We start from the raw sequence: 24,917 nt of genomic DNA on the forward strand, positions 1-24,917 counted from the left end.
TATGGTCCCAAGCAGTTTGGATAATGGGTTTTCTACCTGTATTACATGATTATATATAATTGCTTCTTAATGCACTTGTGAATCCTTAATAATATTGTAGGAAAGTAATTAACTGCTTCTTATTTAATTAAAGTACATGTCATGTAGTAATAAAGCAGTGTAACAAAAATTAACCAATAGCAATTAATGTGTTGACTTTATCACATATATTTTATAGGAAGTTGTTCACAAAGATGATTATAAAATAATTTAAAGGCATCACATTTCTGTGCTAATAGCAAATATGTGTCTGTATGCCTGTGAACTACTCGTACTGCAGTATTAAAGGGATACTAAACCCACATTTTTTTCTTTCATGCACTTGCTGATTGGTGGGTATATTTACCCAGACAAAATTGGGTTTCATATCCCTTTAATACTTAGTTGTTGATAAAAGGAAAATCCCACAGTTGTGGGGACAAAATAAATAAACTAATAAACAGTGAATAAAATGTGTGACTAAAGAAAGCTCTTCTAGGATATCTAGCAATAGTTATTGAAGCTTGTGTAGTTGGAATGTGTGGAGCTGGTAGTCGTAGACCGCCCGCAACTGAGTTAGCTGGATAACCGGGGGGTGCCGAATGGTCCTGGGGGTGCCAAATGGTCCTGCATAGGCCATCTCCTTGAGCTTCAACACAAGGATCACAAGCTCAGCAATATTAGTGTCATTTGATGCAGCGGATTGTGCTACATCCCGAGCTATATGGAAAAAAATGATGCTGAAAATATCCTGCTGTTAGTGGCAGATTAGCAGGATCTCACCCGGAGCCTCTCAGTTTGCAGCTTAGCATGGCTGCTACCAGGACACCACCCCCCACCCCCCCACACCCCCACCCCCCACACAATTTTTTATTTTATTTTTTTAGGACATCTGGCAACTTTTATAAAGGTAGCTAAAATGTTACAATAGTTCTGAATTGTTCCTTAATTGAAGAATATTTGCAGTTGGTTTACATATAGATCGCGAAGCCGGGCGAAGTGGTCCTCCAGACGGGCAGAAGTCTTCATCCAGATGGCATCTTCTATCTTCATCCATGCGACGTGAAGCGGCTCCATCTTCAAGACATCCGACGCGGAGCATCCTCTTCATCCAACGGACTAACGGCGAATGAAGGTACCTTTAAGTGACGTCATCCAAGATGGCGTCCCTTAGATTACAATTGGTTTGATAGAATTCTATCAGCCAATCGGAATTAAGGTAGAAAAAATCCTATTGGCTGATGCAATGACCAATAGGATTGAAGTTCAATCCTATTGGCTGATGTTCCAATCAGCCAATAGAATGCAAGCTCAATCCTATTGGCTGATTGGATCAGCCAATAGGATTGAACTTCAATCCTATTGGCTTATTGCATCAGCCAATAGGATTTTTTCTACCTTAATTCCGATTGGTTGATAGAATTCTATCAGCCAATCGGAATCTAAGGGACGCCATCCTGGATGACGTCACTTAAAGGAACCTTCATTCATCGGATGAAGAGGATGCTCCGCGTAGGATGTCTTGAAGATGGACCCGCTCCGCGTCGGATGGATGAAGATAGAAGATGCCGTCTGGATGAAGACTTCTGCCCGTCTTGAGGACCACTTCGCCCGGCTTTGATGAAGACTTCTCCCGGCTTTGTTGAGGACTTCGACCCGGTTGGATGAAGACTTCGGCTGCTTCCTTGAAGATGGATGTCGGATCTTCAGAACTGTAAGTCAATCTTCAGGGGGTTAGTGTTAGATTTTCTTAAGGGTGTATTGGGTGGGTTTTATTTTTAGGTTAGGGTTTGGGCCTGCAAAAGCGCTAACTGCCCTTTTAAGGGCAATGCCCAACCAAATGCCCTAGTCAGGGCAATGGGGAGCTTAGGTTTTTTTAGATAGTACTTTATTTGGGTGTTGTTTGTGTGGGTGGTGGGTTTTACTGTTGGGGTTTTTTTGTATATTTTTTATACAGGTAAAAGAGCTGATTACTTTGGGGCAATGCCCCGCAAAAGGCCCTTTTAAGGGCTATTGGTAGTTTAGTTTAGGCTAGGGTTTTTTTATTTTGGGGAGGCTTTTTTTATTTTGATAGGGCTATTAGATGAGGTGTAATTAGTTTAAATATCTGTAATTTGTTTATTATTTTCTGTAATTTAGTGTTTGTTTTATTTTTGCACTTTAGCTAATTTAATTTATTTAATTGTATTTAATTTAGTAAATTTATTTAATTATAGTGTAGTGTTAGGTGTTATTGTAACTTAGGTTAGGTTTTATTTTACAGGTACATTTGTATTTATTTTAGCTAGATAGTTATTAAATAGTTAATAACTATTTAATAACTATTCTAACTAGTTAAAATAAATACAAAGTTGCCTGTAAAAGAAAAATAAACCCTAAGCTAGCTACAATGTAACTATTAGTTATATTGTAGCTAGCTTAGGGTTTATTTTATAGGTAAGTATTTAGTTTTAAATAGTAACAATGTAGTTAATGATAGTAATTTTATTTAGATTTATTTAAATTATATTTAAGTTAGGGGGTGTTAGGGTTAGATTTAGGTTTAGGGGTTAATACATTTAGTATAGTGGCGGTGACATTGGGGCAGCAGATTAGGGGTTCATAAATATAATGTAGGTGGCAACGGTGTCCAGAGCGGCAGATTAGGGGTTACAAATTTAATTTTAGTGTTTGCGATGCGGGAGGGCCTCGGTTTAGGGGTTAATAAGTAGTTTATGGGTGTTAGTGTACTTTTTAGCACTTTAGTTATGAGTTTTATGTTACGGCATTGTACCATGAAAATCTTAACTACTGACTTTTAAATGCGTTAGGACTCTTGACAGGGTAGGGTGTACGGCTCACTTTTTGGCCTTTAAGGACAGACTCGTAATACCGGCGCTATGGAAGTCCCATAGAAAACAGACTTTACGAAGTTTACGTAAGTCGTTTTGCGGTAAGGCCAAGAAGTGTGCGGTGACCCTAAACCTTCAAGACTCGTAATAGCAGCGGGCATAAAAAAGCAGCGTTAGGACCTCTTAACGCTGCTTTTTTACCTTAACGCAAAAATCATAATCTAGCCGAAAATGATTAATAGGACATTTCTGGTTGCTATATATTTACAACAATTTTGTGTCTTCATAACAAGAATGGAAAATAAAGTATTGTACAAAGTAGTGCTTCTTAAACAGGGGGTTGGGGCCACAAGGGGTCCCTTAATGACCGACATACCATGTACGGCACGTGGGCGTTAAGGATTCTAGCGCAGCTTTGCCAACAGCATCAAAGCTTCGGTAGTAATTCATGACCTACATTCTGCGGCATGTAGATAAAGTGTGGTCTTGCCAACATCGGTAAAACCTGTGCTATAAACAAGGCCTGATAAGAGGGAATGTTAACAACAGCCAACGTTAAGGGGTTAAAGATTTTTGGGGTTCCAACAAGATTTGGTATAGTACTGAGAGTGTATTTGTTTGAGTGTGCGTATTTATGAGCGAGTGTGTGTTTGTGTACGAGAGAGTAACTTTTTCCATATTTTGCTTGATGTGAAGTAGGTACATGGCTAATTTTTATACTTTGTCAAATGCATGGGTAAAGTGTCTAAGTGTTAGTAATTTAGCAATGGCTACAAACGTTTAATTTACTTATTTCTGCTAATAATCCCTTCACTTGTGTGGTATACTGCTGTATAAAAAAAAATGTATGCTCGTCTGACAAGGGGCTTGTTTTGGACTATATTCTAGTAATGGGGGTCACAGTATATTTTCTAGTGCAAAAAGGGGTCCCAGGAGAAAAAAGGTTAAGAAGCTCTGCTATAAAGCATGTTTCCGAACTGTGATGTCCTTTTGTAAGGGAAGTTGATAAATTAAAGGGATAGTAACACCTTGCAATTACAATATTTTATTGCAATTTTATAACAACATTTATCAAGTATGAATTTTTTAAATGCATTTATACTTTGTTTTCTGCAATTGTTTTTCAAGAGCCAAACTCCTTGTCTGCAGTAGCCAATCTAAACCTCTGGAGAAGTCCCAGCCAGCCACAGTCGTCATGTTAACAAAACATGCTTTGTTTTATAATTATCTTCTTTGCTGAAGACTGTTAGTAACATATGTGGCAGAGTCAGGCTTGTAAAGCTTGCTATGTGCACTTTGTGTTCTTAGTACTGGAAAACCCTAACTTACAGGAAAAGGGACAGAATTAAAAGTATATGGCAAAACTGTTGTACTATTCATAATTAAATATTTTATATTGCAATCTCAATATGTTTACTGTCCCTTTTAACGTTTTCCTTTTAACTTTTTAAAGATTAAAAATAGAGGAACAGACAACAGCATAAACACAAAGTCTACCAAGGGTCCAGTAAAATGTCTGTGTAAATGACAAGTTAAGCAATATGAAAACAAGCCTCATCTCTGTATTGTTTATGTGTAATATAAGAAACAGAACGGTCTCTTTTTCTTGCTCGACTGCAGAATCCATAATGAACTCTAATCCTTGCACAATCTTTTGACAGCTTGAAGAAAAACCAAGTTAATATTTCTGCCACAGAAAAATCAAGGTCCATGTCTGATATCATAAAAATGGTAAGGTTTTGATCCTTTTTTTTTACTTTAAGATACATAATACTTTTTATATAGTGCAACGTCAATTAAAGCAACATGGTAGTTAAAAAATGAAGGGCCAGATTACAAGTGGTGCAGTATTTAACTAACTCTGCTATAAGTAAGCTTTTTGCCTATATATGCATGCCTATATATGTATACACATGTATTTATGTGTTTACATGTGTATATATGTCTGTAAATATATATATATATATATATATATATATATATATATATATATATACACACATGCAGTACATATCTCAGAGACTGATTATTAAAATTGTGGTTGCAGTTCAGCCTTGCAAGAGTGAGTCTGTGGGTTCTCAGAAGCTGTGAATGCATCTTAATAAACTTTTCCAAAAGTACATTTTTCAAGCCCTACAATATGGATCTCATTAACTTGCAGAAGAGTACAGTACAACTTACACTTTTTGTACAAGTATCACTGAATATTTATGATCATTTATATGACACAACCTTAGAATAGACCAAAGTTTATTCACAATACCTGTTATATCTTTACTGTACTCATTATGATCCATAACCATTGTTAACTTCTTTTCCTTCATTTTCCTTCTTCTTTGGAAATCCTTCCCCATTTTAGATTGTCTCACCACTTGTGTAAGTTCATTATTTAAAAGATTAGCTAGATAACCCGTATATAGGAATTTATTTGTCATCTTTCTTATTTCCAAATTCTCTTTTTCAGATGCTATCCTACCCTCATGTACTCACTTCTAGGGAGGGATTGTACTGTGTTTCTTGAAAGAAAACTTTTATAGTGCAATATACTATACTATTTTTATCTGTGGGCTTCACGTATAGATCTGTACAGAGCCTTCCATCCTTAAGATAAACAGTGGTATCCAAAAAACTGATTTTTTTTTCTCACTTGCAGTGAGTGTAAATTTAATCAAATTGGTACTGATGTTTAGCTCCTGCATAAATTCTTCCAGGGTTCCAATGTCGCCACACCATACACCGAACACATAATCTATATAACGCCAACATGTGGCCGCATACTTGATGAACAGTTCATTCTTGTAAACAAATTTCTCCTCATAGATGTTTATATATATATATATATATATATATATATATATATATATATGTTTGCGTATGTAGGAGTGACATTGGAACCCTTGGCTATACCTTGTCTCTGAAAAAAGAAAGTATATTAAAACATAAAGGTTGAAATATAAGACTATCCTGAGCAATTGTTTAAAAAACCTGTGCATACCTTCCTTACCGCTGCTATATCGTTCTCATGTTTGATTGTGGTATAAAGGCTGCTTACGTCTAAGGTGAACAGTATACACCTGCCCATATTCAATTTCAAACCCTGCAATTTATTCAAGAAATCAGCTGTATCCTTAAGATATGAATTTGACAAAGTCACAAAAGGCTGTAGTATGTTATCCAAAAAAGCTGCTGCCCCTGAAAAAATGGAATCAATCCCTGTCACAATGGGACATCCTGGGGGATTTTCCAGCCATTTGTGCACTTTGGACAGGGTATAAAAAAACAGGAATGCAGGGATTCTCTTTAATTAGAAAACGGACAACATCTTCTAGTATAATATTATTTTCCATAGCTAACCCAATCAATCTCTTCAGCTCTTTTTGAATTTTAAATGTAGGGTCATAGGATAATTTCTCATACACTTCCTCCTGAGAAAGTTGATTTTTAATCTCCAATACATAATCGGGTTTGTTCATGATTGTGATAGCACCACCCTTATCAGCACTTTTTATCAAGATGTCTTTATTTTGTTTAAGGGATTTAATAGCTTCAAATTCCCCTTTAGTTAAATAAAATCTGTCTGGCGTGCGCCTTACCTTTTTATTCAATATATTAACATCCCTTTTTACCAGCTCTATAAAGGTGTTAATGCTATGATCTGCTATATTGGGGATTGACTTTACTTTTATTGGTTAATCTCAGATCTTTTAAACTCACAGATGAGGGTAAAGCAACATTCTCATGTCTCACTGTATCATCTTTATCAGCCTAAAAAATGTATACAAGTCCTGTTGCAATCTAAATGTGTCAAGGCTTTGTATTGGGCTAAATGAGAGTCCTAAAAGTCTCAGTTACTTCCACTGCTCAAATCAGGAGTCATACCTGTAACTAACATCTCCATCTCCTCTGGGATCTCCTGGTCGCACCCTGATAGTGTTGTGTTCGTCCTCGTGAATGGTGGCCTCCTCTTGTGCTTTCTGCCACCTTGGTGCTTTCCTCCGTTAAAAAAACGGCTGCGAACACCAACTACCACGTGACCCACTGGCTTGTGGGCAGTGTTCACTCCCCCGGTCACATGACCATCTATAGAAGGCTCCTGATTGGTAATCCTCAGCATCACGCTGAAACTTCTCCTTTTTCCTTGTTTCCAATACTCTCCTATATTGCGTTTTGGTTTTCTCCACCTCCTTAGCTAGGATTGCGTACGCTTCACCAGTGAGTGTAGTTTGTAAGTTGTCCTTCCTTTTCACAATCTCCACTCTTTGTCTATCCAGCTCTTTTTGCAGAAAGTCAATAGTGAGTATCATCGAATTGTATGAGCACTTATTCAAAATGCTCATAAATAGTTTACAATATTCTTCGTTGTTGGATAGTAATGTTGGTCTGACATTCATACGAAATCCTCTTGGAGTATGTTTTACTTTGCAATACTCTGTGAGAGTTAATACATGCAAACCATATGCAACATATTTCTTAGAGTATCTTTCATATAGCTTACTGTTCACCAAACTCTCCAGAGCCCAACACCGAGGTTACAAATTTTGCAGCCTCTGCGTCTGTGTATGCAAACATAGATAACCCTTCATTTATGTTTGTTTCCATTTTGTCCTCACAGTGTGCAAGTACTCCACAGCAGCTCAACAGAGTATAATACAAATAAAGTTAGAGTCCAGCACCTTCCTGTGTGCACGCTGTTCCCAGGATTCTGCAATGTCCTCACATGTAGAACACGATACACAGCAGCACATCTTAGGTTAAAAGGACCTTTATTTCAACATATGGTCACCAGTAAACAAACATAGCAATGTTTCGGATATTCAATCCTTAATCATGTGTGATCAGTATCAGGAAATGCTAAAAATGTTACACCTGCAATGAAGGTAACAACCAATTCTGTGTACACCACTTCCTTGCTCCCTCTAGTGTACAGGTTAAAAATTACACATACCATGTATACAACATGTAAAATGAACACATCATGGTTAACAAATAATTCATTGTACTCCAATATTATTCAAACCCTATTATATTATATTATTCATACTAAAACACATAGGCCTAGATTTGGAGTTTTGTCGGTAAGGACCCGCGTAGCTAACGTCGGCTTTTTTCTGGCCGCACCATAAAAATAACTCTGGTATTGAGAGTCCACATAAAGGCTGCGTTAGGCTCCAAAAAAGGAGCGTAGAGCATTTTTAACGCAGCTTCAACTCTCAATACCAGAGTTGCTTACGCAAGCGGCCAGCCTCAAAAACGTGCTCGTGCACGATTCCCCCATAGAAAACAATGGGGCTGTTTGAGCTGAAAAAAAACCTAACACCTGCAAAAAAGCCGCGTTCAGCTCTTAACGCAGCCCCATTGTTTGCTATGCGGAAACACCTCCTAAGTCTGCACCTAACACCCTAACATGTACCCCGAGTCTAAACACCCCTAACCTTACACTTATTAACCCCTAATCTGCCGTCCCCGCTATCGCTGACACCTACATTTTATTTTTAACCCCTAATCTGCCGCTCCGTAAACCGCCGCTACTTACATTATCCTTATGTACCCCTAATCTGCTGCCCCTAACACCGCCGACCCCTATATTATATTTATTAACCCCTAATCTGCCCCCCACAATGTCGCCTCCACCTGTCTACACTTATTAACCCCTAATCTGCCGAGCGGACCGCACCGCTATTATTATAAAGTTATTAACCCCTAATCCGCCTCACTAACCCTATAATAAATAGTATTAACCCCTAATCTGCCCTCCCTAACATCGCCAACACCTAACTTCAAACATTAACCCCTAATCTGCCGACCGGAGCTCACCGCTATTCTAATAAATGTATTAACCCCTAAAGCTAAGTCTAACCCTAACACTAACACCCCCCTACGTTAAATATAATTTTATTCTAACGAAATAAATGAACTCTTATTAAATAAATTATTCCTATTTAAAGCTAAATACTTACCTGTAAAATAAATCCTAATATAGCTACAATATAAATCATAATTACATTGTAGCTATTTTAGGATTAATATTTATTTTACAGGTAACTTTGTATTTATTTTAACCAGGTACAATAGCTATTTAATAGTTAAGAACTATTTAATAGCTACCTAGTTAAAATAATTACAAAATTACCTGTAAAATAAATCCTAACCTAAGTTACAATTAAACCTAACACTACACTATCAATAAATAAATTAAATACAATACCTACAAATAACTACAATGAAATAAACTATCTAAAGTACAAAAAATAAAAAAGAACTAAGTTACAAAAAATAAAAAAATATTTACAAACATAAGAAAAATATTACAACAATTTTAAACTAATTACACCTACTCTAAGCCCCCTAATAAAATAACAAAGCCCCCCAAAATAAAAAAATGCCCTACCCTATTCTAAATTACTAAAATTCAAAGCTCTTTTACCTTACCAGCCCTGAACAGGGCCCTTTGCGGGACATGCCCCAAGAAGTTCAGCTCTTTTGCCCTTTAAAAAAAAACATACCCCTAATCTAACCCAAACCCCCCTTAAATAAACCTAACACTAAGCCTCTGAAGATCTTCCTACCTTGTCTTCACCCTGCCAGGTTCACCGATCGGTCCAGAAGAGCTCCTCCGATGTCCTGATCCAAGCCCAAGCGGGGGGCTGAAGAGGTCCATGATCCGGCTGAAGTCATCATCCAAGTGGGAGCTGAAGAGGTCCATGATCCGGCTGAAGTCTTCATCCAAGCGGGGCAGAAGAGGTCTTCCATCCGATTGAAGTCTTCATCCAAGCGGGATCTTCTATGGTCATCCATCCGGAGCGGAGCGGCAGGATCCTGAAGACCTCCGACGCGGAACATCCATCCTGGCCGACGACTGAACGACGAATGATGGTTCCTTTAAATGACGTCATCCAAGATGGCGTCCCTCGAATTTCCGATTGGCTGATAGGATTCTATCAGCCAATCGGAATTAAGGTAGGAATATTCTGATTGGCTGATGGAATCAGCCAATCAGAATCAAGTTCAATCCGATTGGCTGATCCAAATGGACAGATCGGTGAACCTGGCAGGGTGAAGACAAGGTAGGAAGATCTTCAGGGGCTTAGTGTTAGGTTTATTTAAGGGGGGTTTGGGTTAGATTAGGGGTATGTAGGTGGTGGGTTGTAATGTTGGGGGGGGTATTGTATGTTTTTTTTTTACAGGCAAAAGAGCTGAACTTCTTGGGGCATGCCCCGCAAAGGGCCCTGTTCAGGGCTGGTAAGGTAAAAGAGCTTTGAACTTTAGTAATTTAGAATAGGGTAGGGCATTTTTTATTTTGGGGGGCTTTGTTATTTTATAAGGGGGCTTAGAGTAGGTGTAATTAGTTTAAAATTGTTGTAATATTTTTCTTATGTTTGTAAATATTTTTTTATTTTTTGTAACTTAGTTCTTTTTTATTTTTTGTACTTTAGATAGTTTATTTCATTGTAGTTATTTGTAGGTATTGTATTTAATTTATTTATTGATAGTGTAGTGTTAGGTTTAATTGTAGATAATTATAGGTATTTTATTTAATTAATTTATTGATAGTGTAGTGTTAGGTTTAATTGTAACTTAGGTTAGGATTTATTTTACAGGTAATTTTGTAATTATTTTAACTAGGTAGCTATTAAATAGTTCTTAACTATTAAATAGCTATTGTACCTGGTTAAAATAAATACAAAGTTACCTGTAAAATAAATATTAATCCTAAAATAGCTACAATGTAATTATAATTTATATTGTAGCTATATTAGGATTTATTTTACAGGTAAGTATTTAGCTTTAAATAGGAATAATTTATTTAATAAGAGTTAATTAATTTCGTTAGATTAAAATTATATTTAATTTAGGGGGGTGTTAGTGTTAGGGTTAGACTTAGCTTTAGGGGTTAATACATTTATTAGAATAGCGGTGAGCTCCGGTCGGCAGATTAGGTGTCGGCGATGTTAGGGAGGGCAGATTAGGGGTTAATACTATTTATTATAGGGTTAGTGAGGCGGATTAGGGGTTAATAACTTTATTATAGTAGCGGTGCGGTCCGCTCGGCAGATTAGGGGTTAATAAGTGTAGGCAGGTGGAGGCGACGTTGAGGGGGGCAGATTAGGGGTTAATATATATAATATAGGGGTCGGCGGTGTTAGGGGCAGCAGATTAGGGGTACATAAGTATAACGTAGGTGGCGGCACTTTGCGGTCGGCAGATTAGGGGTTAGTTATTGTAGGTAGCTGGCTGCGACGTTGTGGGGGGCAGGTTAGGGGTTAATAAATATAATATAGGGGTCGGCGGTGTTAGGGGCAGCAGATTAGGGGTACATAAGTATAACGTAGGTGGCGGTCGGCAGATTAGGGGTTAAAAAAATTTAATCGAGTGGCGGCGATGTGGGGGGACCTCGGTTTAGGGGTACATAGATAGTTTATGGGTGTTAGTGTACTTTAGAGTACAGTAGTTAAGAGCTTTATGAACCGGCGTTAGCCCAGAAAGCTCTTAACTACTGACTTTTTTCCTGCGGCTGGAGTTTTGTCGTTAGATGTCTAACGCTCACTTCAGACACGACTCTAAATACCGGAGTTAGAAAAATCCCATTGAAAAGATAGGATATGCAATTGACGTAAGGGGATCTGCGGTATGGAAAAGTCGCGGCTGAAAAGTGAGCGTTAGACCCTATTTTGAGTGACTCCAAATACCGGAGGTAGCCTAAAACCAGCGTTAGGAGCCTCTAACGCTGGTTTTCACGGCTAACGCCAAACTCCAAATCTAGGCCATAGAAACTAAGCTAAAAACTGATACTATGCATATATAGGACATAAACAGAGATGCAATACAGGATCACAAGAATATGGAGGGGTCTAGTTCTTTATTCATCCCCAAAGGTTGCATATTATTAAATAAAAAGTGCTAATAAGGATGGTGCTATAACAATCCATGAACAAATCTGATTATGTATTGGAGATTAAAAATCAACTTTCTCAGGAGCAAGTTTATGAGCAATTATCCTATTACCCTACATTTAAAATTCAAAAAGAGCTGAAGAGATTGAATGGGTTAGCTATGGATAAGAATATTATACTTTAATAACAGAGATGAATATTAAGCTCTTAAGCAATAAGCAAGTGGTACTACCCTCCAGCTAGACTACACCAATTATTCCCTAGCTCAACAAATGAATGCTGGAGAGGTTGTTCGGAAATAGCCACCTTTTTCCACATTTGGTGGAACTGCCCAATAAACTCACTAAACGTGGGGATGATTACCATAGCATGTCATTCCTTTGGGAGGAATATTTAAACAGTTTAACATAAAACAACTAGAGAAAGTGTAAAGATCTAGGCGCAAACCGTCAGTTCCCATTATAGTCAAATGGTATATGTATACTTAACTTGAACCTACATGTGTTGCTTTATCTTATGTATGTAGTGATTTCTTGCATTGAATACTTGTACATAAGAACTCTTTGTTTGATGTGTTCTTTAATTTTTGTATTGACCTTGAATTGTATATCTTCAATTTATTTCAATAAAATAATTTAAAACTCCAAAAAAAAAAAAAGAATATTATACTAGAAGATGTTGCCTGTTTTCTAATTAAAGAAAATCCCTGCATTCATGTTTTTTTATACCCTGCCCAAAGTGCACAAACGGCTGGAGAATCCCCCGGGACACCCCATTGTGACAGGGATTGATTCCATTTTTTCTGGGGCAGCAGTTTTTTTGGATAAGATACTACAGCCGTTTGTGACTTTATCAAATTCATATCTTAAGGATACAGCTGATCAATAAATTGCAGGGTTTGGAATTGAATATGGGCAGTGGCATACTGTTCATCTTAGATGTAAGCAGCCTTTATACCGCTATCAAATATGAAATATGAGAGCGGTATAGCAGCGGTAAGGAAGGTACTCATCAATAGTAAACAGTATACAGATGCACAGGTTAATTATTTTTGAACAATTGCTCAGGATGGTCTTATATTTCAACTACTTTATGTTTAAGACACTTTCTTTTTTCAGAGACAAGGTACAGCCATGGGTTCCAATGTCGCCCCCACATACGTGAACATATATATGAACATCTATGAGGAGAAATTTGTTTAGAAGAATTAACTGTTCATCAAGTATGTGGCCACATGGTGGCGTTATATAGATGATATATTTGGTGTATGGTGTGGCGACATTGGAACCCTGGAAGAATTTATGCAGGATCTAAACATCAGTACCAATTTGATTACATTTGCACTCACTGCAAGTGATACCACTGTTTATCTTAAAGGGACACTGAACCCAAATTTTTTCTTTTGTGATTCAGATAGAGCATGGAATTTTAAGCAACTTTCTAATTTACTTCTATTATCAAATGTTCTTCATTGTCTTGGTATCTTTATTTGAAATGCAAGAATGTAAGCATAGATGCCGGCCCATTTTTGGTGAACAACCTGGGTTGTCCTTGCCGATTGGTTGATAAATTCATCCACCAATAAAAAAGTGCTGTCCAGAGTTCTGAACCTACGAAAAAGCGTAGATGCCTTTTTTTCAAATAAAGATAGCAAGAGAACGAAGAAAAATTGATAATAGGAGTAAATTAGAAAGTTGCTTAAAATCACATGCTCTATCTGAATCACAAAAGATTTTTTTTTAGTTCAGTGTCCCTTTAAGGATGGAAGGCTCTGTACAGATCTGTATCTGAAGCCCATGGATAAAAATAGTATATTGCACTATAAAAGTTTCCATCCAAGAAACACAGTATGATCCCTCCCTAGAAGTCAGTACATGAGGGTAGATAGGATAGTATCTGAAAAAGAGAATTTGGAAATAAGAATGAGAGAGATGACAAATTCCTATTTAGGGGTTATCCAGCTGATCTTTTAAATAATGAACTTACACAAGTGGTGAGACAATCTAAAATGGGGAAGGATTTCCAGAGAAGAGGGAAAATGAAGGAAAATAAATTAACAATGGTTATGGATCATAATGAGTACAGTAAAGATATAACAGGTATTTTGAATAAACATTGGTCTATTCTAAGGTTATGTCATCCAGTAAAGGAGTTTGCAATACCTCCTAGACCAACCTTTTAGGAGAAGGAGAAATTTAAGGGATGAGTTTGTTCATACCGACCTAGGTAGTACAAAAGGAAAATAGAGTTACCTGACATGCAAGAATAATGGGAGCTTTCCCTGCCTCAACTGTGGCAATTGTAATTCCATGATTAGGGGTCCAAATTTCACACATCCATTAACATGCAGAAAAAATGAGATTTGGGGTTTTTATACTTGTAACACTACATACACAATATATCTTATTAAATGCCCATGTGCGGTCATCTATATTGGAGAGACCACCCGTAAGATCAGGGACAGAATAAACGAACATAAAAGTAATATAAGGTGCAAAAACAAAGAACCCCCTATCCCTTCTAATTTTTTTAAATTTGGGCATAACATCAGTCAATTAAGATTTCAGGTTATAGATAGTGTCACATCCACGTAGGGGGGCAATAGGGAAATCCTTCTAAAAAGAAAAGAGGCCTTTTGGATTCACACATTAAATAGTATGCAACCTTTGGGGATGAATAAAGAACTAGACCTCTCTGTATTCTTGTGATCCTGTATTGCATCTCTTTTTATGTCCTATATATGCATAGGATCAGTTTTTAAGCTTAGTTTGTAAGTATATTAGTTTTAGGTTTTGAATAATATTGGAGTACAATGAATTATTTGTTAACCATGATTTGTTAATTTTTAATTTTAAATTCTGTACAATAGAGGGAGCAAGGAAGTGGTGTACACAGGATTGGTTGTTACCTTCATTGCAGATGTACACATTTTAGCATTTCCTATTACTGATAAGGCATGATTAAGGATTGAATATACAAAACGTTGCTATGTTTGTTTACTGGTAAACATATGTTGAAATAAAGGTCCTTTTTAACCTAAGAAATGCTGCTGTAAATCTATATTTAGTTCTATATTTGAGGACTTTGCAGCATCTTGGGAACAGCATGCACTCGCACAGGAAGTTGCTGGACTCTAACTTTGTTTGTATTATCCTTTTACACAAACGTCTTGCAGAATTACCGGATGTTCAAGCTTTTGTTCAGGCCCTGGTCAGAATCAGGCCTGTGTTTAAACCTGTTGCTCCTCCTTGGATCCTTAACCTAGTTCTTAAAGTTTTGCAGCAGGCTCCGTTTGAGCTGAGGCATGCTGTTGATATAAAGTTTTTATCTTGGAAGGTTTTGTTTCTCCTTGCTATTTCTTCCGCTCGCAGAGTCTCTGAGCTTTCAGCTCTGCAGTGTGATTCCCCGTATCTTATTTTTCATGCAGATAAGGCAGTCCTTCGTACTAAATTGGGGTTTCTCCCTAAGGTGGTGTTGGATACATACATTAATCAGGAAATTGTTGTTCCTTCTTTTTGTCCTAACCCTTCTTCTCAAAAGGAAGGCCTTTTGCATAACTTGGATGTTGTGCATGCTCTAAAATTTTACTTACAAGCTACTAAAGATTTTCGGCAATCTTCTGCCCTGTTTGTTATTTTCTCTTGAAAACGTAAGGGTCAGAAGGCCACTTCTACTATTCTTTCCCTCTGGTTAAGAAGTATAATTTGTTTTGCATATGAGACGGCTGGACAGCAGCCTCTTGAGAGAATTCTGGCTCATTCCACTAGGGCTGTATCCTCTTCTTGGGCTTTCAAGAACAAAGCTTCTGTGGAACAGATTTGCAATGCGGCAACATGGTCCTCTTTGCATACTTTTTCCAAATTCTACAAATTTGATACTTTTGCCTCGGCTGCAGCCTCTTTTGGGAGAAAAGTTCTTCAAGCGGTCGTGCCTTCTGTTTAGGTTCTTCAAGCGGTGGTGCCTTCTGTTTAGGTCTTCCTGCCTTATTCTCTCTCCCTGTTCATTCCGTGTCCTCTACCTTGGGTATTGGTTCCCTGGAACCACTAGTAATTGGAATAACGTTGTGGACTCTCCATGCCATAGGAAAGAAAACAAAATGTATGCTTGCCTGATAAATTTCTTTCTTTCCAGGCATGGAGAGTCCATGACCCCGCCCTCTCTTTTAATTATAAATCAGCAGGTTTTTTGAGTAAACCTCAGGCACCTTTTCCCCCTTGTGTTTCTCCTTTTTCTAGTTTCCTTTGGCTGAATGACTGGGGATTATGAGTAAGGGAGGTTACACTTAACAGCTTTGCTGGGGTGCTCTTTGCCTCCTCCTGCTGGCCAGGAGTTGAATATCTCATTAGTAATTGGAATGGCGTAGTGGACTCTCCATGCCCGGCAATAAATACATTTATCAGGTAAGCATAATTTTTTTTTTTAATAATAATATTGTTGTCAAATTTATAGATATCTCATTAGTGTTATTTTGGGGTATACTACAGAGATTAATATCTTACTGGAGTGTATTGACAAAATTCTGCTATATTAATTGTTGATATCGCTGACAATAGTTTTATACTGCTATTAATTATTAATATTCAGAATTACATTACGTAACACGTTGGTGGCAATTGCTTCTGATAAATACACCAACATTACTGGAGGACACTCTTGAGACATTTAAACAATGTGAGCGCAAAATATCACTCGCGTGCAATATTAAATTCAGCCAGGGGAATTCTGTCCACCAGAGGCGAGCTGTGGCGGACAGGGGTGCATATCTATGCCCCTGTCTGCCATAGCTTGATAAATTGAGCCTCAAGTATCTATCACTGAAATAGGATGTGTTGTGCTGAATAGGTATAGATGTGGAGTAGACAGATAGAAAACATGAGGTACTGCACAATTATGACTTTAGATAGATACACAGAAATGTATCTATCTTTATCATCTCTACACCAGACATAATTCATTAGAAGATAGTGCACTGATATCTTGCAGTATAGAAAAAGTTGGAGAATTGTCAGTGCTCCTATGAGTGTCTATTAGCCCCAGTAATACCCATTAGGCTGTGGGTGAAGGCTGCTAAAGTTTTGCAGAGAGTACAGGGGCTGAGCAGTGAGATATTTTCAGTCAGATTATCCCAGTTTTTCTGGCTGACTTACACCCTCCCATTATAGTAATTTTGACACCACATATGGTCCCTGCTATGAAGCCAAAGTTAGGCAGCAAAAAATAAAAAATACACATTAAAAAATTGTCATGCACCAAATCTGCGCTCCCTCTGCAGGGTGTCCTTAGGTGGTTGCCTACCTGCCTTTATTGTAGCACCGGCCATGGTCCTACACTTTGTATGGAGACTGGAAGTCAAGTGCTTTCTAATGACACGGTGAGTCCACGGATCATCTATAATTACTATGGGGAATATCACTCCTGCCCAGCAGGAGGAGGTAAAGAGCACCACAGCAAAGCTGTTAAATATCACCTCCCTTCCCTCCAATCCCAGTTATTATCTTTGCCTACGTTAAGAGCAAAGGAGGTGGTAAAGGCTAGGTGTCTAGAAGAAGATTCTTCAATCAAGATTTTATTTTTCAGCAGCGCAAGTTTGTTCTGCTTTCTCCTGGGGTGTAGCCGTAGCCCATGTCAGTCTCTTCAGTAGAGCAGTGGTGGCTTTTAAGCAATTGGGAACTTGTGGGGTATAATCCTCACTGCGCCTCCCAAGTAGTTAATGCTGCTCTAACTTGAAAGCCTGAGTAAGGTTACTCAGTCTTTGTCTTTTTTCCACAGATATATGTGAGGGAGCATGCCTCTCAAACCTAGCGAGCTGCCCTGCTGCCTGGTAGATTACATTGAGGCAAGTGCTATTTTTATTTTTGTGAGCAGTATAAGGAAAAATATGGCACTTTGATACTTCACTTGGATGGAACACCAGATACATTGCTCCTATTGAGTTAAGGGGATAATGTAAGGCAGTGTTTGCAGGCACTGGGGACGAGGAGACATAGGCTCAGTTAGTACGTTCTGGTCTAGAGGTGGTGTGTTTTCACTTGCTCCCGGTGGATTTACTTCAGAGATAACAATTATGCCAGCCCGGGAAGTTAGTTTTTTTACGCCCATGGTGGGCGGGGCTAGCTAAGTCGGCAAGGTTTCTGTTGCACTCATTTTCTCTTCACTTCCTGTGTTCCGGAGGGGAGACATTCTGGTTGCGGCCTTGCAGTTTGTATACTACGGTGGCCAGACATTGGGTGCAGTGCTCTGGATTGAGTCTGGAATACATCTAATAATATTATCTCCGGTATCCAGCAGGGTAGTTAGGCACCTCAGCAAAGCTAAGCAGAGGTGTAGAGACTGTCCCTTTAAATTTAAAACGTAACTGCTTTATTTTTTAATGCAAAAACATGAACAAGTTGTTCTCTTTAAGAACAACTTTTTCATGATTTTGCATTAAAAAATAAAGCAGTTACCTTTTAAATTTAAAGGGACAGTAACTTTTTTTTGTGTGTGAATTTCAGATTAAAATATAAGTGTATTTATTTCTAATTTGTTCAATTCTGGGTAAAGATGGACAAAGAGGCCCTGCAAAATGTTACATGTTCTTTATGTTTTGATGCTAACGTGGAACCACCAATCCCTTTCTGTTCCTCATGTATTAAGAGAACATTGAATTATAGGGATAGACTTTTTGATTCTGAGCCAACATTGTCTAAGGCGGATGCTGTTCAGGGGTCTCCTGAAAATGTTCAAGATATGCCGCAGCTTTCTCCTCAAGTGTCCCAAATTTTATCATACACATGCAGTGCCCTGCCCTTCCTCTCAAATTCCACCTTGAGTTACGTTGCAAGACATTGCTACCCTCATGTCTTCTCCGGTATCTGATGCACTGTCTGCTTTTCCCATGCTGCAGGGAAAGGGCAAGAGGAAATCTATGGATTGATTGAGTAAGGTTTATGACACAGCAGTAGCTATTCCGAAGGTTCCTTCCCAGAAATCTGAGGAGGAGGATACTTCGGTAGCATCTGAGAGGGAAATCTCAGATTCAGACAGTGTAATTCCTTGTTCTGATGCTGAAGTGGTATCATTGAGATTTAAGATGGAACACCTCCGTTTGTTACTTAAGGAGGGTTTGGCTACCTTGGACGACTCTGACACTACTGTTGTAGTCAATCCTAAGAAGTCTAGCAAGCTAAACAAGTGTTTTGATGTAACTTCCATGATGGAGGTTTTCCCTGTACCAGATTGGGCTACAGAGATTATTGCTAGGGAATGGGAGAGATCTGGTATCCATTTTTCTCCATGAAGATGTTTCCTATTGCTTACTCTATCAAAGAGTCTTGGTAGACGGTTCCCAAGGTTGAAGGGGCAATTTCCACTTTGGCTAAGAGATTTACTATTCCCATAGAGGATAGTTGTTCCTTTATGGATCCCATGGATAAGAAGTTGGAGGGGTTGCTCAAAAAAATGTATGTACACCAGGTATTACAATGGCAATTGGAAGTGTGTATTGCTACCGTCACTAGGGTGGCAGCGTACTGGTTTAATGCGTTGTCTGATTCTATTCAGACAGACACTCCCCTTGAAGAGATCCAGTACAGGATCAAGGCCCTTAAGTTGGCCAATTCTTTTATTACGGATGCTTCCCTACAGGTTATCAAGCTGGGAGCAAAGATTTCTGGTTTTGAAGTTCTGGCCCGCAGAGCCTTATGGTTGAAATCCTGGTCTGCGAATGTTTCGTCTAAGTCTAAGCTTTTTTCAATTCCCTACAAGGGTAAGACCTTGTTTGGGCCGGGATTGGTTGAAATTATTTCTGACATTACGGAGGAAAGGGTCATTTCCTCCCTCAGGATAAGAGGAATAAACAAAAGGGACATCAGAGTAATTTTATTTCCTTTCGAAACATTTGCCAAGCAAGATCATCCCAAACCTTCCTGGAGGCAACCAGTCTTGGAACAAGGGGAAGCAATCTAAGAAGCCTGTTAATGACTCAAAGTCAGCATGAAGGGTCTGCCCCCAATCCGTGACCAGATCTTGTGGGGAACAGACTCTCCTTTTTCACTCAGGCCTGGGTTTGGGATATTCCGGATCCCTGGGCGGTGGACATCGTGTCGCAAGGATACAAACTGGAGTTCAAGACTTTTCCTACCAGGGGCAGGTTTCTGCTCTCAATATTATCTGTAGACCAGATAAAAAGAGAGGTGTTCTTTCACTGTGTTCGAGACCTTTGCGCTCTGGGAGTAATAGTTCCTGTTCTAATGCAGGAACAGGGTCTGGGTTTTTATTCTAATCTTTTCGTGGTTCCCAAAAAAGAGGGAACTTTCAGACCAATCTTAGATCTCAAGAGTCTAAACAAGTTCCTCAGAGTACCATCCTTCAAGATGGAAAGTATTCGTTCCATTCTTCCCTTGGTTCAAGAGGGTCAATTCATGACAACTGTAGATTTAAAGGATGCGTACCTGCATGTTCCTATCCACAAGGATCTTCACAAGTTTCTGAGGTTCGCCTTTCTAGATAAACACTTTCAGTTTGTGGCTCTTCCATTCCGCCTTGCTACAGCTCCCAGAATTTTTTCAAAGGTTCTGGGATCCCTGTTGGCGGTGCTCCGGTTGCGGGGCATTGCAGTGGTGCCTTATCTGGACGACATTCTGGTTCAGGTGCCATCCTTTCAACAAGCGAACTCCCACACGGAGATGTTGTTATCCTTTCTGCATTCTCATGGATGGAAGGTGAATTTGGGAAAGAGTTTCTTAATTCCAACTACAAGGGTAGTGTTCCTGGGAACCATAATAGATTCCCTATCAATGAAAATATTTCTGACAGAGGTCAGAAAATCAAATATCTTTGACTCTTGTCTGACTCTTGAGTCCTCTCCTCGGCAATCAGTGGCTCAATGCATGGAGGTGATAGGTTTGATGGTAGCCGTTTGCCCGTTTCCACCTCAGGCCTCTGCAGTTATGCATGCTCAGACAATGGAACAGGGATTATGCAGACATGTCTCTGTGAATTCTTCTGGATCAGGTGACAAGAGACTCTCTTCCTTTGTGGCTGTCTCAGGATAATCTTTCCCAGACCCTCCTTGGTGATTGTGACAATGGACACCAGCCTGCTGAGATGGGGAGCTGTCTGGGCCCTCTAAAGGCTCAGGGGACATGGACTCAGGAGGAGTTTGTTCTCCCCATAAACATCCTAGAGCTGAGGGCAATTTTCAATGCTCTTCTGACCTGGCCTCAATTAGCATCACCCCGGTTTATCAGGTTTCAGTCGGACAACATAACCTTACATCAACCATCAGTGAGGAACTCGGAGTTCCTTGGCCATGACAGAGGTAGCCAAGATTATTCGGTGGGTAGAGACCCACAATCTGCGATCCACATTCCAGAAGTGGACAATTGGGAAGCGGATTTTCTGAGCAGACAGACTTTTCACCCGGGGGAGTGGGAACTCCATCCGGAGGTGTTTTCTATCTTGATTCTCAAATGGGGACACCCAGAGCTGGATCTCATGGCATCTCAACAGAATGCCCAGCTCCTGAGGTACGGGTCGAGATCAAGGGATCCTCAGGCCGTACTGATGGATGCTCTGGCTGTCCCTTGAAATTTCAGTCTATCATACCTATTTCCTCTGTTCGCTCTCCTTCCTCGGGTCATTGCTCGAATCAAACAGGAGAGGGCATTGGTGATCCTCATTGCACCGGCGTGGCCTCACAGGATCTGGTATGCAGACCTAGTGGAGATGTCATCTCTCCCACCTTGGAGACTCCCTCTGAGGAAAGATCTTCTACTTCATTTCACTTTATTTCACTGAAGCTGACTGCTTGGAGATTGAACACTTAATTTTATCTAAGCGGGTATTTTCTGAGTTGGTCATTGAGACAATGATTCAGGTTCGTAAACCTGTTACCAGAAAGATTTACTTCAAGATATGTTGTAAATATTTGTATCTGTATGATTCCAGACGCTACTTTTGGAGTAGAGTTCGGATTCCTAGAATTCTGTCCTTTCTCCAGGAGGGTTTGGAGAAGGGTTTATCGGCAAGTATCTTGAAGGGTCAAATATCTGCCTTGTCTATTTTGTTACATAAATGTCTCACAGATGTGCAATTCTTCTGTCAGGCCTTGGTAAGAATCAGGCCTGTGTTCAAACCTGTTACTCCTCCCTGGAGTCTTAACCTTGTTCTGAAAGTTCTTCAGCAGGCTCTGTTTGAGCCTATGCATTATTATCTTGGAAAGTTTTGTTTCTTGTTGCTATTTCTTCTGCTTGTAGAGTTTCAGAGCTCTCGGCATTGCAGTTTGAATCTCCTTACCTTATTTTTCATTTGGATAAGGTAGTTTTGCGTACTAAGTTAGGGTTTCTCCCTTAAGTGGTTTTGGATAGGAACGTTAATTAGGAGATTGTTGCTCCTTCTTTGTGTCCTAACCCATATTCTCATAAGGAACATCTGCTGCACAACCTAGACGTTATGCGTGCGTTGAAATTTTATCTACAGGCAACTAAGGATTTTCGCCAGTCTTCTGCTCTGTAGTTTTCTCTGGGAAACATAAGGGTCAGAAAGCTACAGCTACTTCTCTTTCTTTGTGACTGAAGAGTATAATTCGCTTGGCCTATGAAACTGCTGGACAGCAGCCTCCTGAGAGTGTCACGGTTCATTAAACGAGGGCTGTTTCCTCTTCCTGGGCATTCAAAATTCGATAAATTTGATACTTTTGCCTCGGCTGAGACTTCTTTTGGGAGAAAGGTTCTTCAAGCAGTGGTGCCTTCCGTTTAGGTTCCCTGTCTTGTCCCTCTTTTACCATCTGTGTCCTCTAGCTTTGGTATTGATTCCCAATAGTAATTGGAGATGATCCATGGACTCACCGTGTCATTAGAAAGAAAACGAAATTCATGCTTACCTGATAAATTTATTTTTTTCTTGACACAGTGAGTCCATGGCCCGCCCTGTTTATTTAGACAGTTTTTTCGTATTATAAACCTCAGGCACAAATTACATTGCACTTTGTATTTATTCTATTTACAGGGAGTGCAGAATTATTAGGCAAGTTGTATTTTTGAGGATTAATTTTATTATTGAACAACAACCATGTTCTCAATGAACCCAAAAAACTCATTAATATCAAAGCTGAATAGTTTTGGAAGTAGTTTTTAGTTTGTTTTTAGTTATAGCTATTTTAGGGGGATATCTGTGTGCAGGTGACTATTACTGTGCATAATTATTAGGCAACTTAACAAAAAACAAATATATACCCATTTCAATTATTTATTTTTAACAGTGAAATCAATATAACATCTCAACATTCACAAATATACATTTCTGACATTCAAAAACAAAACAAAAACAAATCAGTGACCAATATAGCCACCTTTCTTTGCAAGGACACTCAAAAGCCTGCCATCCATGGATTCTGTCAGTGTTTTGATCTGTTCACCATCAACATTGCGTGCAGCAGCAACCACAGCCTCCCAGACACTGTTCAGAGAGGTGTACTGTTTTCCCTCCTTGTAAATCTCACATTTGATGATGGACCACAGGTTCTCAATGGGGTTCAGATCAGGTGAACAAGGAGGCCATGTCATTAGATTTTCTTCTTTTATACCCTTTCTTGCCAGCCACGCTGTGGAGTACTTGGACGCGTGTGATGGAGCATTGTCCTGCATGAAAATCATGTTTTTCTTGAAGGATGCAGACTTCTTCCTGTACCACTGCTTGAAGAAGGTGTCTTCCAGAAACTGGCAGTAGGACTGGGAGTTGAGCTTGACTCCATCCTCAACCCGAAAAGGCCCCACAAGCTCATCTTTGATACCAGCCCAAACCAGTACTCCACCTCCACCTTGCTGGCGTCTGAGTCAGACTGGAGCTCTCTGCCCTTTACCAATCCAGCCACGGGCCCATCCATCTGGCCCATCAAGACTCACTCTCATTTCATCAGTCCATAAAACCTTAGAAAAATCAGTCTTGAGATATTTCTTGGCCCAGTCTTGACGTTTCAGATTGTGTGTCTTGTTCAGTGGTGGTCGTCTTTCAGCCTATCTTACCTTAGCCATGTCTCTGAGTATTGCACACCTTGTGCTTTTGGGCACTCCAATGATGTTGCAGCTCTGAAATATGGCCAAACTGGTGGCAATTGGCATCTTGGCAGCTGCACGCTTGACTTTTCTCAGTTCATGGGCAGTTATTTTGCGCCTTGGTTTTTCCACACGCTTCTTGCGACCCTGTTGACTATTTTGAATGAAACGCTTGATTGTTCGATGATCACGCTTCAGAAGCTTTGCAATTTTAAGAGTTCTGCATCCCTCTGCAAGATATCTCACTATTTTTGACTTTTCTGAGCCTGTCAAGTCTTTCTTTTGACCCATTTTGCCAAAGGAAAGGAAGTTGCCTAATAATTATGCACACCTGATATAGGGTGTTGATGTCATTAGACCACACCCCTTCTCATTACAGAGATGCACATACCCTAATATGCTTAATTGGTAGTAGGCTTTTGAGCCTATACAGCTTGGAGTAAGACAACATGCATAAAGAGGATGATGTGGTCAAAATACTCATTTGCCTAATAATTCTGCACTCCCTGTATATTAAAATACAAAATTGACCGCTTTAGTTTCCAGAGAGCTTCATTACTTTCTATGGGCCTGGTAAGCAAAGATTCTCTTGTTTGGAGAGAAATTATAGTGTAGACTTCACAGTGGCTGAACTGACTGAGATCTATAAGAAAAAGGGTGGAACCTGGAAATCCCAGAGAGAGGCCTTCCATAGAAAGTAATGAAGTTCACTGGTATACAGAATTTCACAGGGGAGAGAGAACTGGAGAACACCTGAGGCTTATATAAAGACTCCATTTGCATTACAGTAATTACAAATTAAACTTAAATGTTTTCACTACAATTTAACTTGCTTGTGCCTATAGTTTAGAACTTATTACTTTTCTGTCAGTTAAATAAGTGTATTGTGAATTTTCCATACAGCTGGCAAGAAAAATCAGTAAGACGAGCTTGCTTAAATGCTTACAGCATTTAACAAGACTTGTGAGAGAGCTTCTGATATACAATGGGAACTCTCCTGATCAGCCCAGGGAACTCTGCTGTCCTTCCCACTTTCTGAAGCTGTGTTTTATGTCACAATACAGAAAATACAAAGTGTGATGTAAGCTGTAAAAGATACACAGAAATATATAAAGTATGATCCTAATTTGTTAAAGTAACAC

At 39.2% G+C, this 24,917-nt stretch overlaps 1 protein-coding gene across 2 annotated transcripts in view; it reads left to right on the forward strand.

The window, feature by feature from the left end:
• Positions 1–24,917, forward strand: part of LOC128655921 (uncharacterized) — a 233,721-nt gene that overhangs the window by 109,646 nt on the left and 99,158 nt on the right. For both annotated transcript variants that reach the window (XM_053709526.1, XM_053709525.1), the window contains exon 3: positions 4,511–4,580. In XM_053709526.1, the coding sequence (XP_053565501.1) occupies positions 4,511–4,580 (70 nt within the window). The remainder of the gene's footprint in view (positions 1–4,510; positions 4,581–24,917) is intronic.

Source organism: Bombina bombina, chromosome 4, assembly GCF_027579735.1.
Source record: "Bombina bombina isolate aBomBom1 chromosome 4, aBomBom1.pri, whole genome shotgun sequence".
NCBI lineage: Eukaryota > Metazoa > Chordata > Amphibia > Anura > Bombinatoridae > Bombina > Bombina bombina.